At 40.1% G+C, this 13,974-nt stretch overlaps 1 protein-coding gene across 2 annotated transcripts in view; it reads right to left on the bottom strand.

The window, feature by feature from the left end:
• LOC306835013 (contactin-associated protein-like 2) overlaps positions 1-13,974 on the bottom strand; it is a 195,939-nt gene that overhangs the window by 21,223 nt on the left and 160,742 nt on the right. For both annotated transcript variants that reach the window (XM_079361383.1, XM_079361384.1), the window contains exons 18-19: positions 6,614-6,784; positions 2,966-3,184 (exon numbers count right to left, since the gene is read on the bottom strand). In XM_079361383.1, the coding sequence (XP_079217509.1) occupies positions 2,966-3,184; positions 6,614-6,784 (390 nt within the window). The remainder of the gene's footprint in view (positions 1-2,965; positions 3,185-6,613; positions 6,785-13,974) is intronic.

Below are 13,974 nucleotides of genomic sequence, written 5' to 3'. Positions count from 1 at the left end.
TAGTTAAACTGAAATATATTCCAGGAACCATGAAGGTTATTTTATCTGAAGAAATTAAGTGTATAATGTATTCTAAAACACAAATGACAGCCATGCTCATCTAACAAATAGTATATTATAAAACTATGACTTTTGTTTTGTGCCATCTCTATTTCTTTTCTCTTGATTTCTTCCTTTCTTTCTTTTCCTTTGTCCATATATTCATGTTTGTGTTTTTCCCTTGTTGTATGTTTTTTACAAGCTCATCTGTTTTGATTTGATGAAAGACAAGCGTCATTCACAATAGGGCGTGTAGCTGACATCATGGACAAATGGTGGCAGTGTAACAGTTTGTCAAAAGGCTTAAGCCCTGCCTTAGTTCTAGCTCTTCACCTGACGTTAGGTTGACTGAATGTTAAGACGACTTTTTTCAGCATGGTGGCCACTATCGATGACACTCCAAAGCCCCCCCCCCCCGCCGTAACAGATGAGTGATGTCACTCTGGCTTCATCTATTACTAACAAAGACCCAACGCTTTGTGTGTTGGCAGGTGAGTGAAGCTGGCTTTCCTGCAACAGGTGTCGCACATATGCAGGAAGGAGCAACAAGTAAGATGAGGATCCGGGAAGAAAGAAGCACAAAAAAAAAAAAAGACAAAACAACGACAACATTTAAAGTAAAAGCATGCAACGTCACAAAAGTGTAATGGAAAGAGTCAAGAGAGGAAATAGATAGACGGTGAAATGAAATAATAAATCCTCACATGATTGGTAGTTATGAGCGTGAATGAAGTGACTGAACAGTGTGAGGTAAATGACTACAGGCTGATGATATTTACATTTACTCTCAGGGTCATTAAAGCAAATGAGCCACTGTGCAAAAGCAATCAAACGCTTGATGAGGAGCATATTGATCGAGAAAGGGAGAAGGAGATGATACAGAGACGGATATGAGAACAAGGAGCAGCAAAATAAAGCTCCTGTAATATCTCTTCAAAAAGGAATCATGACATAAAATAATTATAAGGGAAACCATTTTTTCTTGATGGCAACTCACATAAGTCCCCCGCACACCCACGCACACGCACACCCACCCCCACACACACACACACACACACACACACACACAGCAAAGAGAGAAGAAAAAAAAAAGGAAAAGGTTTGTTCTAACTCACCAACAAAAATGATATTGCAGTAGTAAGTGTCCCTCCCTTCCTCCTTACGAATAACTCGTCCAGTTTCGTATAGAACCCAATCGGAGCCTCAACTGCCTTGTAGTGTCTTTAATTTGGTTATATAGTTGATCACAAGGCCCCAGACACAGTCACATTTTTCAGGCGTACCCCTCAAATTATACTTAATTTTCTCCAGCTTTAAGTACATCATGAGGTCCTTTAGCCAGTGTGATGCTTTGGGCGGGTAGTGGGGACTTCCATTCTAATAGTATTCTTCTGCGAGCTAAAAGATATGCGAAAGAAATACAGTCCTTTATTTTCCTGCTGATTATTCGGTGAGCTGGTACTACTTCAAAGATAGCTATTTCTGGGCCTGGTGTCAGAGACCTGTCTAAAGCCTTGGCAAAGGTGATTGAGAACGTTTGTCCGGTAATCATCCAAGCGGGGGCAGGACCAAAACATATGTGTCATGTTTGCTGGAGACATGTGTCTGATATATTCTCATACATTTTGGAGAGTTTATGGCTTGTAAAAATAAAGCTCCTTTTTTGTACTGCCCTGCCATGAGTGTTTATGTGAAACCCTGCAAACAGATTATGTTTGTCATTATCAAACCTCTGTATAGAATTGATCTTTTTTTCCAACAGCCAATCACTATCAAACAGAGACACTGTGAAGTGGAAGAGGACAAATCTGATCAAACATTTTGATGTCTGCCAGGATCTGGACTCTCGTTCACTGTTTATGGACCAAAGGCTCAGGTGGGGAGCTTTCTGTCCCGTCGTTTGAAAACATTAAGGCTCGACCAGCATGTAAATGAGGTGAGGGTCTCCGAAAGCCTTTATCCCGTTCCACAGCTGTGAGACACACGATGCAACCCTTTTCGCCCCCTGTTCCATTCCACTAAATGAAAGCACAAATACACCGAGAGGCAAATTGGAACATGATGAGGTGGGGATGTTTCAGCAGCGTTCAAATCAGCAGAACTGATGAAACGATGAAATCATATTACAAATGGGGATCAGGGAGGGGAAGGCTATCACATCAGGACGCCTGATTGGAATTTGGAACAATCTCCTTTTTTTCCCTGAGACAGTAGGAACTGCGATATCTGCCTCAGCACTTTCCCTTCTACCCGCAAATCCCTGAAAGATATTTTAGCCACAGAGTTTGGTTTAGAGAGTATTGATGGCTTAGCACAGAAGGCAGAAAAAGGGATGAAGAAAAAGAGTGCGAAGGGACAAATGTGGACAGATCTTCTGAAGTTTGAACTTCTGATGAGCTTGAGAGGAGTTCTTGAGGAGAGAAGAGGACGCATTAAAGGACAGACTATTCGTCTTGATGAATCGTCAGTATAAGTGTGATCGCTGATACAGAATAAGTGTGTGTGAAAAAGAGAGCCATGTAAAGTAAGGTGTGCTTTAGTCGCACGCCCTCACATCCAGCCAAGAGTGATCACTTCCGCTGGCGAGTTTGTGAAGGTGTGTGTGTTCTCATCCATGTGCATCATAAAATGAGTCAAATGGCTTTGTGTGTGTGTGTGTGTGTGTGTGTGTGTGTGTGTGTGTGGTTAATCTAGTCCTTTTATGTTTACACGTGATGTGCGTAAAGGCTGAGCCTGCTACCTCATGATTGTTATTTGTTTGTCTCGCTCAATGTCCCTCCTTCACGTAGTTGAATAGTTGCAATAGAATATGGGTGCATGAGGGGTTATAGCGGTTATATGCAAACTAATTGCATGTGTGTGTTTGTGTGTGTGTGTGTGTGTGTGTGTGTGTGTGTGTGTGTGTGTGTGTGTGTGTGTGTCTTACCCACGTAGAGCTGGCTGAACAGCTCCAGCCGTGTGTGTCCCTGTGCAGGAGCGAGCTGAGACACTGTATGCGTCTGATCCAGCCGAAGGACCGCCTCTTTGACGTTTCGCTCAGCCGTCACGCGATGCCATTGGTCGTCATTGAGGGGCGTGGCTGAGTGGAGCGTTAGCTCTACGGGTCCGTTTCCAACATCAAAGGAGAAGGAGATGACTTTTGGAGCTGAAGAAAAATGGGTTGAATCAGAAAAAAAAAAAGATTGATTAAAAAACAACTTTCTAAACTTTTATGGGTTTATTTCTAATCCCATAAATCTGCCTGTTTTGTCATAGTCACCTCTGCAGGTATACAAACGCTCGTATTCCCATTTATTGGCTCATTTGTTTCAAGGACACTCATTTGGCTTCTATAGATTTCAGCTTTGCAAGAGATGACTGCTCACAGGTCTGAACAGCGAACAGTCAAGCGCAACCAGGAACTGCTGCTATTACATGCTGCTTTTTTTTTTTTTTTTTTATTGTCCCATGGGGACAAATAACGTTTGCTGAATTGAAATGAACATTTTCAGTTTTCAAATCAAAGCCCAATGTGTCTCTCTTCTTGATGTTTGTAATTACTGGAAGGCCAAAGTATGAAAGCTATGAAATATGTTGTGCGCTGGCAGATGGTGGTTATTTGCAGCAGTCACGGAGATGATAAATAACCACTTCAAAGCTCTTTATGTTCCTGCTTCATTATGGCTTCATTATGCTTAGATAATAGAGCGGACTATTTGAGGCTGTGGTCAACGGGGAAATTAACTTTAACTCTTCTTTTATTTAAATCAATAAGCCCCACCTTTTTCCTCCATGTCATATTGATTTTATTATTATTTTCTGCTTTTTGCTCAATTTATTTACACATCCTGCAATTTATACACCTCATACATTGTTCCTGTTTCTTTTTCTGTTTCTTCCTTCCTTTATTTTGTCTCTCTTGATTTCTTTTGTCCTCATGTTTACTTGTTCTTTTATCCATCTTCACTTGAGTCTACACTCTATAAAGTGGATGATATCCTTTGTTTTACTCTGTTGTTTGTTCTTTATTTACTGCCTGCTTTCAGCCTTTCACTTACCCATCCTTTATGAGTCTTATCAGTCACTTTACCCTCAATCCCCATCCTCACCTGAGTCACCTCCATTATTCATTCCTTCTTTACTCTCTTCCTTCCTTCACTTTCTTTGCAGACTTTATCAAGTCCACTTTGATGAGATGTAAAAAACAAATCGTCGCTGCAAAAACCCGTCTTGTAATGCCGAGTGCATGAAACAATAAGATCGATCTAATAGTGTGCTTGAACATTCAACAACCCACAATGCACAGCAGCATAAAGACAAGTAAAAACCAATGTGTGCACCCACAGTGACACTCTTGAGAATAAGCCCTCTGACTGGATTTAGTACAATGATTTAAACAATGCCTGTGTGCAATATAAATTGTGCAGGACATGACAGAGCCTCATCAAACAAACAAAAGCTGTAGCTACACAAGTGAATAGCTGTGATAGATGTCTTAAGTGTGACTCGGTGTGTTTGTGGATGTGATTTAGACGTACTTGCATGTTGTCCCCAGGGAAAAATCGAGAAGAGAATTTCAATGCTCGTCATGAGTTTTTTTCTATTTATATATTAATATGAAGGCTGAAAGTACCGCGTTCTAAATTTTGCCACAGTGCGATCAAACAATGATGAATAGTGAAGGCTGTATATTGTGTGTACTGTTTTTGTGTGAAAGATTGGTTGTGGATGTCTTTGTTCTTCCCCATGTGCAGTGTGTAATAATAATATGTGTTTCTTTTCTGTTTTCTATTTTAAACTCTGTTGTCCGTCTCATTTGATGTGTTCGGCTCCTCACACTGCTGGAACTTTCTGGCATTTTTAACAAGGCAAACTTTGACTAACATGCCACAGAAAACCTGCGGCTGTTGATACCCGGTCAAGATCTAAAGCAAACACTTTTCTGGTAACACAAAACAATTGAGAGCTAAAAATTCAAAGAATCCCGAGGAGTTCCTCACGTGGGTTCAAACCCAAATCAAAGCAAATGTTACTTTCAGAAATCACACAAAATACAGCTACGTGCCCAAAGTTGGTTGTTATCTGGTTGTCTGGTTGTTATCATGTAAATACAGATAAAAAAGGACTATTTATTAGAAATATTGTGAAACAACAAAATAGTTTATGACCTTTTGAGCAAGACTATCACAAAAAAGCCTTTTTATTCTTTCAATAAAAAAAGAGTCTGTTGCAGTCCCATAGTGTGCGTTTTTTACAAGGTCTTGTGTGTGTATAAGAAGTGTGTGTTTGCGCTTTGAGCTCCTGCAACAGCATGGTGATGCAATCCCAGTCTACTGCTGGTCATTTCATGGCCTGACTGGATTGCAGCAGACACAGCTTTTGCAGCAGTAAGAGGGCAGAGATTATGTGTGTGTTTATGTGTGTGAGCGTGTGTTTGTGTGGACTCGAGATGTGTGTGCGCTGTGGGGCAAAATGTGAGAGCATAGTGAGGGAGAGGGGAGAGGAAAATCGGTGCAGGGGCATTTTGAAAGCCTCGGGGAAACACACGCACTTTCTATCTCCTCTGGCCTGCTGTGCAGCATGGACAGCCAATATACTTAGTGTATATTTCTGTGTACAAGTTTGGAAACACCAACCCTTTCGCAAACTTCTCTCTGCACTTGAAGTACAGTGTCAGCACATCATGTTTTTGCAAGAATAATTGTCGGCATGTTTAGAACTGAAACAGAGAATAACTAGCTCATTGAACGTTGAGTCCACAAACTGACACTATGTCAGTCGGTGTGGCTCGTAAAGTTGATTTGATGGCACGTTGACAGAACATGAAGGCCATTCTGGCAGGAAATGGTAAACGAAGCATTTGTCAAATGTTGAACACCTGTGAATTCTAAATAAAATGCAGTAATTCATGTACCCACGACCATGAACTGCCAGGAACCTTCACAATGCAGCTCAGCGGTTAGAAAATAGCCCAAGATTTTAACATCCCTGATCAGAGCAGCTCCATCAATGCTGAATGTTGCTGGAAGATGATCACACTAACCTACAACAATAAAAGACAGTCATCATTCTCTTGAAAAGACTTGGAGAATGTGAATAATGTGGTAAAAAAAAAAACAGTTCCATTGTTTGAATTTGAACATTTCTTTCTCTTCTCTTCTGTTGCCATCTCTACATTGTTCCTTTCCAGCATTCGACAATGTGCAGGTGCACACTGAACAGGGACAAACTATTTAAATGCTCCGATCCGAATGGATGTTTTTTCAGAAATAAGAAAGAGAGGGGATAGTGGAACAGGTCTGTCTGTGTGTGTCAGTGACAGAGGGGTGGTTGTGTTTCCTCGTGCCTGAAAATGAGCGATTTGGTTAAACGGAGCTCCATAACGGACATAATGATTGCATACGTAAAACTCAAATAAGTAGTGCTGAATAATCAGGACAGCAGTTCACCAGCTGTTGTGTGTCTGTGCCGGGATTCATGTTATGGTGGAGTGTGTGTTTGCTCGTGTCAGTAAATATGGGTGGTAAAAGATTTAAGCTGGATTTAAGCTCCGACTCTGATAAAAGAGAGAATTACACACACATATACTTCTTACATTTGAGCTCCAAGCGGATGAAGTCAGTGTTGCCCAGGTTCTCCAGAAAGACTCCGTAGGGGGCGCTGGTCTTGAAATAGAAGGAGATGTCAGCGCTGGTCTCACCCTGGAAGGTGGCAAAGTGCAGGTAGGAGGACGGGGTGGTGAAGGAGGCAGCGTTCCAGTAGTTATCTGTGAGAAATGAACTCTCCATTAGCACTTTGGCGAACACAATCTGATCTGATCTGCTGCAGAATAAACTAATTGTAGAAATTGTGATTTATCCAATATTCTATCTTTTTTTTTTCAAAATAAAACTTTTACTTATCTCAGTCATGTGTTTAAACTTGTTTCATTTTGTTTCACAATAATTTCTCCTTTAACTCTTTTTCTGTGTAGAGATTTAAATATACTGAAACATCCTGAACCTTCAACAGAAAGTATATCATAACAGATAGAAACCTTATTTTGACATACATGAAGAATGGAAAGGGGACAAACTAAGGTGGACAAAGTGTTGCAGCATTTTTCGACAACTCAAATAAAGTGAAACCAGCAGCGACTAATGAAGACAAAGGATGTTAAACAGCTTCTGATGAGTTATCAGACTGTGGTTGATGAAGTGACTCTCTGCCGTCCCCTTTCACCTCACATTGCCATGTCTCCGTCTCTCTCCGATCACTCAAGGAAGTTGAAGTGTAGGAAAGAAAGAAAGGATAGAGATGACAGATTTGACGGAAAGAGGCCAAACACGGGTGAGCGGACAGAATATTGAAGAAGTGAGGGAAGAAAAGAGGGTAAAGTCATGCAAAGGGCAGCTGACAGCAGAGTAGATGAAGAGGGAGAGGAGGAGGAGCTGCAGGTTTTTCATGGTTTGTCCACAATTTTTCCTGCTGTTGACACAATCAGAGAGTTGATTCTTTAATCTACAGCTCAGGTGACCACACCAGGCCGGGAGATGGAAATTAAGACACACTCAACAATAGATTTGATAGATTTGGATACCAACTCTAAAATGTGACTGACTGACAAGAAGACTTCTGAGTTTTCTAAGGAGATAAAGTCACTGTGAGCATTTCTTGGAGATATACTCAGCTGGAGGTCCAAAGTTCTTTCAGTTTCTGTCTCAGCTTTGACCCATCCCCAGCACCATTTGAAGATACTTGAAGATAATGTTGTAGTACTCAAAATCGGTCTTGGTCTCAAGACTGGTCTGAGACAAGTTTTTGAAAGTTTTGTCTTATCTGTCTCAGAATAGGCACACAATTTTAAATCAAGTCCAATTCCGACCCTCATTGAAAGGCAATTTTTCCAAATCATTACTGTGGTTCTAAGAGAAGAAATAACTTCAACTTATTCATGACTTGATTTACATCTCCAGTTTATGGCCACCAGCTTCCCAGTATTACGCTCTAAGTGAGGGACCCTTGTCTTGGTCTCAGTGCACTCTGCTCTCGGGTATTTCTTTGTCTTAGTTAGTGTGGTCTTGACAATAGCACTACTTCAATGTTCTAAAATGACGGGATTCTAATGCTTAAAAAAATGTTGGCACAAAGCATTGCACTCGTTATGGATCTTTTTTTGTTTTTCACAAAAAGTTAAATACAAAATCCAATTAAAAATTGGATTTCATTGTACTTTTTTTTTTTTTTTGCAATATATTTTGCATCCACGATAGGTGAAGACAAGTCACAGCAGATAAACTCCAATTAACTGTGTACAATACACAGTCCGAGTTTCCACATCTGACACATTCACTTGCACTCTTCATGTGGTTAATCGTAGCACATTGGAGAAAAAGTTACAAGTAAACATTATTTTTACACTCTGTCACTTTCAGATGAAACGAACAAACACATCACCAGCACCAAAAGTCACATTTGTTGCAATGTGTATTTGGAAAATACTGAATGAGACTTCAAGGGCTTTCAACAAGAAAGTAAAAAGAAGTTTTACAAAGACAGTGTTGAAAGACAAAGGGAGCAAGAAAATAAAAAAAGACAGCCTGTAGGTGAGTCATGCTTCAGAATGATGTAGGGGGAACAAGTGAGAAAAATGAGAGTGAGAGCTTGGAGAGAGAGGATCTATGATGTCAGGACGAAAGAAGAAAACTTGGGGGTGAACAGACTGTGTTGGAGAGGATACAGCAGTAGAGGAATAAACACGGAAGCCAAATCATCAAGCTCTGATTGCTCCTGTGCCAGATCCACAGATGCAGCTGATTGGCTCTGCTCTGTGGCACATTAACCATCCCGTATTGAAATGTTTATCCAACAAATCTTACAGAAACTGATCCAGTAAATCACTGTCTTCACTAACTGACTGAGACACCACATTAAACTCTTAACGCCTTGGAAAACAGTGTCATTACATATAACTATAAACTGCTGTGTGAGATCTAGCCATTTGACATTTATGTTTAAAAAAAAATGAGCAGAATAAAATTACAAAGCATGTCAACTGTGTCATTGATTTCAAATGCTAAAAAAAAAAAAAAAACCCCTCCTGTTATCACTTCTTCATCTAGATATCCTTCTGTCATTATGTGGTGCAGTGCTATGGACATCACAGCTAAGCACAGTGTGTTCGATCTATTTGTGGACATCTGTCACTACTGTTACAGAGCCACCCATGTGTTAGACGCTTTACTCACAGAAATACCTGATTATAGTCAATCGATGTTCAGATAATAATCGTTCATGTGACTGATCACATTAATTGTGAGTTACCCAGCCCTGGTGTGGACCAATCGCAAAGGAACCATCCTTCACTCAGAAAAGTCCACGTTTTACACTCGTGCAGGGATCAATGCAACAGAATCCTTCATGGAGACCAAAGACCTCCTCCTACGTATCCTTTTTACAGTTCACTTCTTGTCATGAACATCACTGAGTAATATGGTGTTTGTGATATGTGATGTGATATACTGTTTTTATGAATTGAATTTTAGCTAACTCTTGAGCAACAGTTTTGTTGCACCTGGCCCCTTTCAAAATAAACCAATAAGCTAAACTTAGACCAATCAACATATTTATGCGTCATGTTGCAAAACAGCTGCTGACCTTTGGATCACACTGAGGACCGAGATTAAAAATTCTCTCACGCCCACTGAACTGTAGCAGCTGACACGATGTGAGGTCCAGTTTGAGCCGAAATTTGGGTCTGGAAGCCAACAAGATGATTCATGTATCTATGCTTGACCAGATGGGTTATGAGCCAGTATACTCACAGATGGTAAAAGTGACTGACTGCTCTATCACAGGTCAGTAACAAGAAGATTTTCAGACACACACAACAAAAAGACACACATAAAGTGCATGGAAATAAAGATTAAAAAAGCTTATATCACAGCACACTGTGGGCTTCAGGCACACTGGACTCTATTTAGCACCTCAATTGCTCATTACTTACCTCCTCCTCACGTCATGTTGCATAATGAAATCATGATATTTCCGATTTTTTCTGTTTGACGGGGTAAACACTTGCTGTGAAACATAATTTAACCCTCTAATTGCTACTTCTTTTATTCAATCTACTTCAGGTGCAAAGTTGTTACAAGACTTTTTATTTGAGGCCAAAAATGTGTCTTATGATAACTTGGAAAAAAAGCAGCACACATCTTAATGTGATGCATCTTATTTCAAAAAGGACCCATAAGGCTTTGGGTCTTTTCATAAATTTGCAAAAATTTCTACATTGCCAAGATGGGGTGCCGAGTGTACATTAATGACAAAGAAAATGAACTTTTTTGACTTTAGCAAATGGCTGCAATGAAACAAAGAGTGAACAATTTAAAGGGGTCTGAATACTTTGCATACCCACTGCAAACCCATTAAATGGTAGCCAAACATCATTGCTCTTACTTAAAAACTTCTGGCCCAGTATTAGAAACATCAATCATTCATAGAGTACCTATTCACGTGTGACATTTTTAATATATGTTAAATATGTCTCAATGGGATCTTAATGTGATCTCCACTGTAGAATTAGTTTGTTAATTTGGTTGGTCAGTTTGACGGATGATAATTCTCTGTTTGTCTTCACACTCTCACATACAGTGGATAATGTAATAAAACGAAGAGAATATGTGCCCGTAAAGTGACAGAAGATTCATCTTCGGTGATTGTGTCTGCCATACTGCGACGTATAAAGACCCGCACACACACGCATGTGATGTTATGGATCATTAGATCATTGCAGGTCTGTGACGAGTACACATTAGTGAGAGTGGCACCATATTGTTGATGAGAGGAACATAATGAGTGTGGCACCAGTGAGGAGTGCAGGGCAGGTGTTCTGTCATGTTTTGTGCCCTCGACAGAAGCAGGCCACTTCCTGTCTGGGATGAGTAAACAGAAAGGGAGAACAAATCTGTGCCTAAGGAGTTTGAGAATCAATAGGTAATAGCCACTGTATGACTACACTTACAGTCCACTGGGCCTGCAAAGCTCTGCTCAATTATTCCCTTTACTATGAAAAATGAGAAGTCAATAGATGATAAACAAAGCATTATCATTGTTATGATCGTGCTGCCTTGCACAAAAGATTAAATCCATGTTTGCTTTTCCTCTCCTCAGGATAACGCTTTACACTAAACCTCACACAGCAGATTATTTCCTGTTATATTGTTTGAAAATATTTATTTCAGAAGACAAAAAGAAAGGGAGAGGATATCTCAAAAACAGACATATTCTGAGTAAAGGGAGCGGATGGGGAGGAGGGAGGAGTCTGCAAATGACAAACAGTCGATGTCGAAGGCTAAGAAATTAGCTGGTGTTAGCTACTAAACCATAGAGGGCCTCTAATCCACAATCAGATGTGGTGGGAGGCCAATTGGCAGGAGATTGACAAGAACCAGGTAGCTTTACATAACAGCTTTCTCATCATACTAGCTTTCCATCTTCTCTGTGAAGAAAAACCAATGGCAATCGAGACTCCTTTGCACTGCCAGCCACAGGTAAATCATTGTATAACAAATGCTGAACAAACAAACGAGCCATTTACTCAGGTTGTCGCTTGGGTAAAGTGGGACAGTGGTGTATCCTGACATGAAAAATCATTAGCCCAAGGCATCATGAAATTGCCTTACGAACACTCCTGGTTTGCAGTATATGAAAAATGTGGTAGTGTGTGTTTTGATATGTATCATCGCTTCAGTCAAGCAGCTCCTGAATATCCACTTGCAGGAAGCTATACCTCAAGTTTGCGTGGCTTTACGTCATTAAGATAAAGTTGTCCATTATCCAGTTCACTTTATGAGTTTGGCTGAGAGCTCAGAATGAAAAAAATATTTCATTTAGTCATGGATAACAGATGGATGAAGAATGTGATGCAATCCATTTATGGCAAGCTGACAGCAGCAGAGTGCTCACTGCAGGACTGACACACTGATACAGATACACTGCAGGACTGACACAGTGATACAGGACTGACACACTGATGCAGGACTGACACACTGATACAGATACACTGCAGGACTGACACAGTGATACAGGACTGACACACTGATGCAGGACTGACACACTGATACAGATACACTGCAGGACTGACACAGTGATACAGGACTGACACAGTGATACAGGACTGACATGACTGACACACTGATGCAGGACTGACACACTGCTGGCAGAGTGAACAAATGTTCAAGAGTCAGAAAGAAAGAGAACAGGTGAAAAACAATGAAAGGGCAGGACAAGTTTGAGTCCCCCAGGTGATCCAAAGTCCCACAGAGAGCAGAGTGCCAACACTGATGACACAGGGAGACAAGCAGCAATGATTAAGGTGCCCTCTGTGTTGCATGTATTTCTGCTGTGTCATCAGATGAAACAAAAAAAAGGAAAAGGGATTTGAATAGACTTTAGATTTAATCTGGCCACACACGCATGTTACACACATGAGTACAAAGTAGGGAAGAACCATTCCTCTGAATGGTTATACACTGTGTACCAGAAAAATGTTCTTTTCAAACTTAAACATAGAAAAAAACAATCTGTCACCACTCCCTGTTTTACTGTAATTCTGTTAAGAATTTCTGCTTTTTAAATCTGTTATGGTGGAATGAAGAGTCCTACTGCATGACTATTACTATAAGAATACAATCCAACAATAATATAAATTACTATTTCAAATGTGACCAGAAGACATCAGTCTTCTGAGACATAAAAAAGGAAAATATTCTCCACAAGCTGAAGGTGTATTATTAATAAATGTGTGGCGCACATTTGTCAGCAGGTTGGGATGTGTTTCTTTTTTCGAACTACAAATGCATTTGTTGGTGGAAATTGTCAATTTACTTCATGTTCCTAATGTTGTTGCTGTTTGACTTGCCAACATTAGTTGTCGCACATTGTTCAGAATGTTGTCTTATCTTATCATTTTATTTATTCAATTGTTTTAGGCTGCTGCCCTTCATGAAGGAGGCCGTTCTTCGGTAGTTCACAATTGAACTTTTGTGGACCAAAGATAAAAGAGAATTCAGCCTTTCTTCTTTAAAACTGTGAGTTTAATTGTCCATGCAGTTGTACTTCACCTGCTGTAGCAATGTGGTGGCATTTACGACACAACAAATGGTTCAACAGACATCTGAGAGCACTTTATCGTTTCAACACTATACAGCTTAGTGACCTTTATTGTAAGCACTGTCTCATTTTCTTTATAAATTCTTCCACAGAAAAGAACTGTCACACCTTATAAACCCAGCTGCTTCAACACTGCTCATGTGACAGCTTTTTGCCCGGGGGATTTTATAACTGAAAATTACTTTAAAACTTTTTCACACCCCATGACTGTTTCAAAGTGGACAAAGGTGGACTAATAGGCATGGCATCAAAGAAAGGTTGTAGTGTTCTTCCTCTCCAGCTGATCTTGAAAATGAGACCCCACTCTCAGCTTCTGACTTGGACAAAGTCATTAATGCACAGAGTTTCTCTCAATTGAGATTGTTATAAGATCAGACTGTTCTAAAGCACAGTGCGATTTTGCTCCTGTCTCTGTAAATTGTCTTTTTGTGGTGTTAGAGCATCCCTTGGTGTCTTCAAGCTATTACCCTGAGTGTCCCACAGTCTGGACTGCCAGGGACCAGGTCTCTATTTTCTGTTACACAAAATTTTAAGTAAGAAAATCCAGTTTAACGTTTGAATCAAATTTGGCAACCATTCATTGGATGTATTTCTTTTTCTGTAAATCGTTAAGTATTCTGTTGTATTATCTGTCCAATGAACCAGTAACTATCAATAAATTATCAGTACAGCTGCAGCACGTTTTCAATAAAATGTATCTTCTCGCTTAACTTGCTTCATGTTTGTCTCTGATTCAATCATTCATTTTCCAACATTTGGAACCCTTGCCACTCAAAGACACCTATGATAAAAAAAAAAAAAAAT

The sequence above is a fragment of the Symphodus melops genome (genome assembly GCF_947650265.1).
Source record: "Symphodus melops genome assembly, chromosome: 14".
In the NCBI taxonomy this organism is placed as follows: Eukaryota; Metazoa; Chordata; class Actinopteri; order Labriformes; family Labridae; genus Symphodus; species Symphodus melops.
The sequence above is the reverse complement of the archived record's forward strand: the minus strand, read 5'-3'. Positions and strand labels throughout refer to the sequence as shown.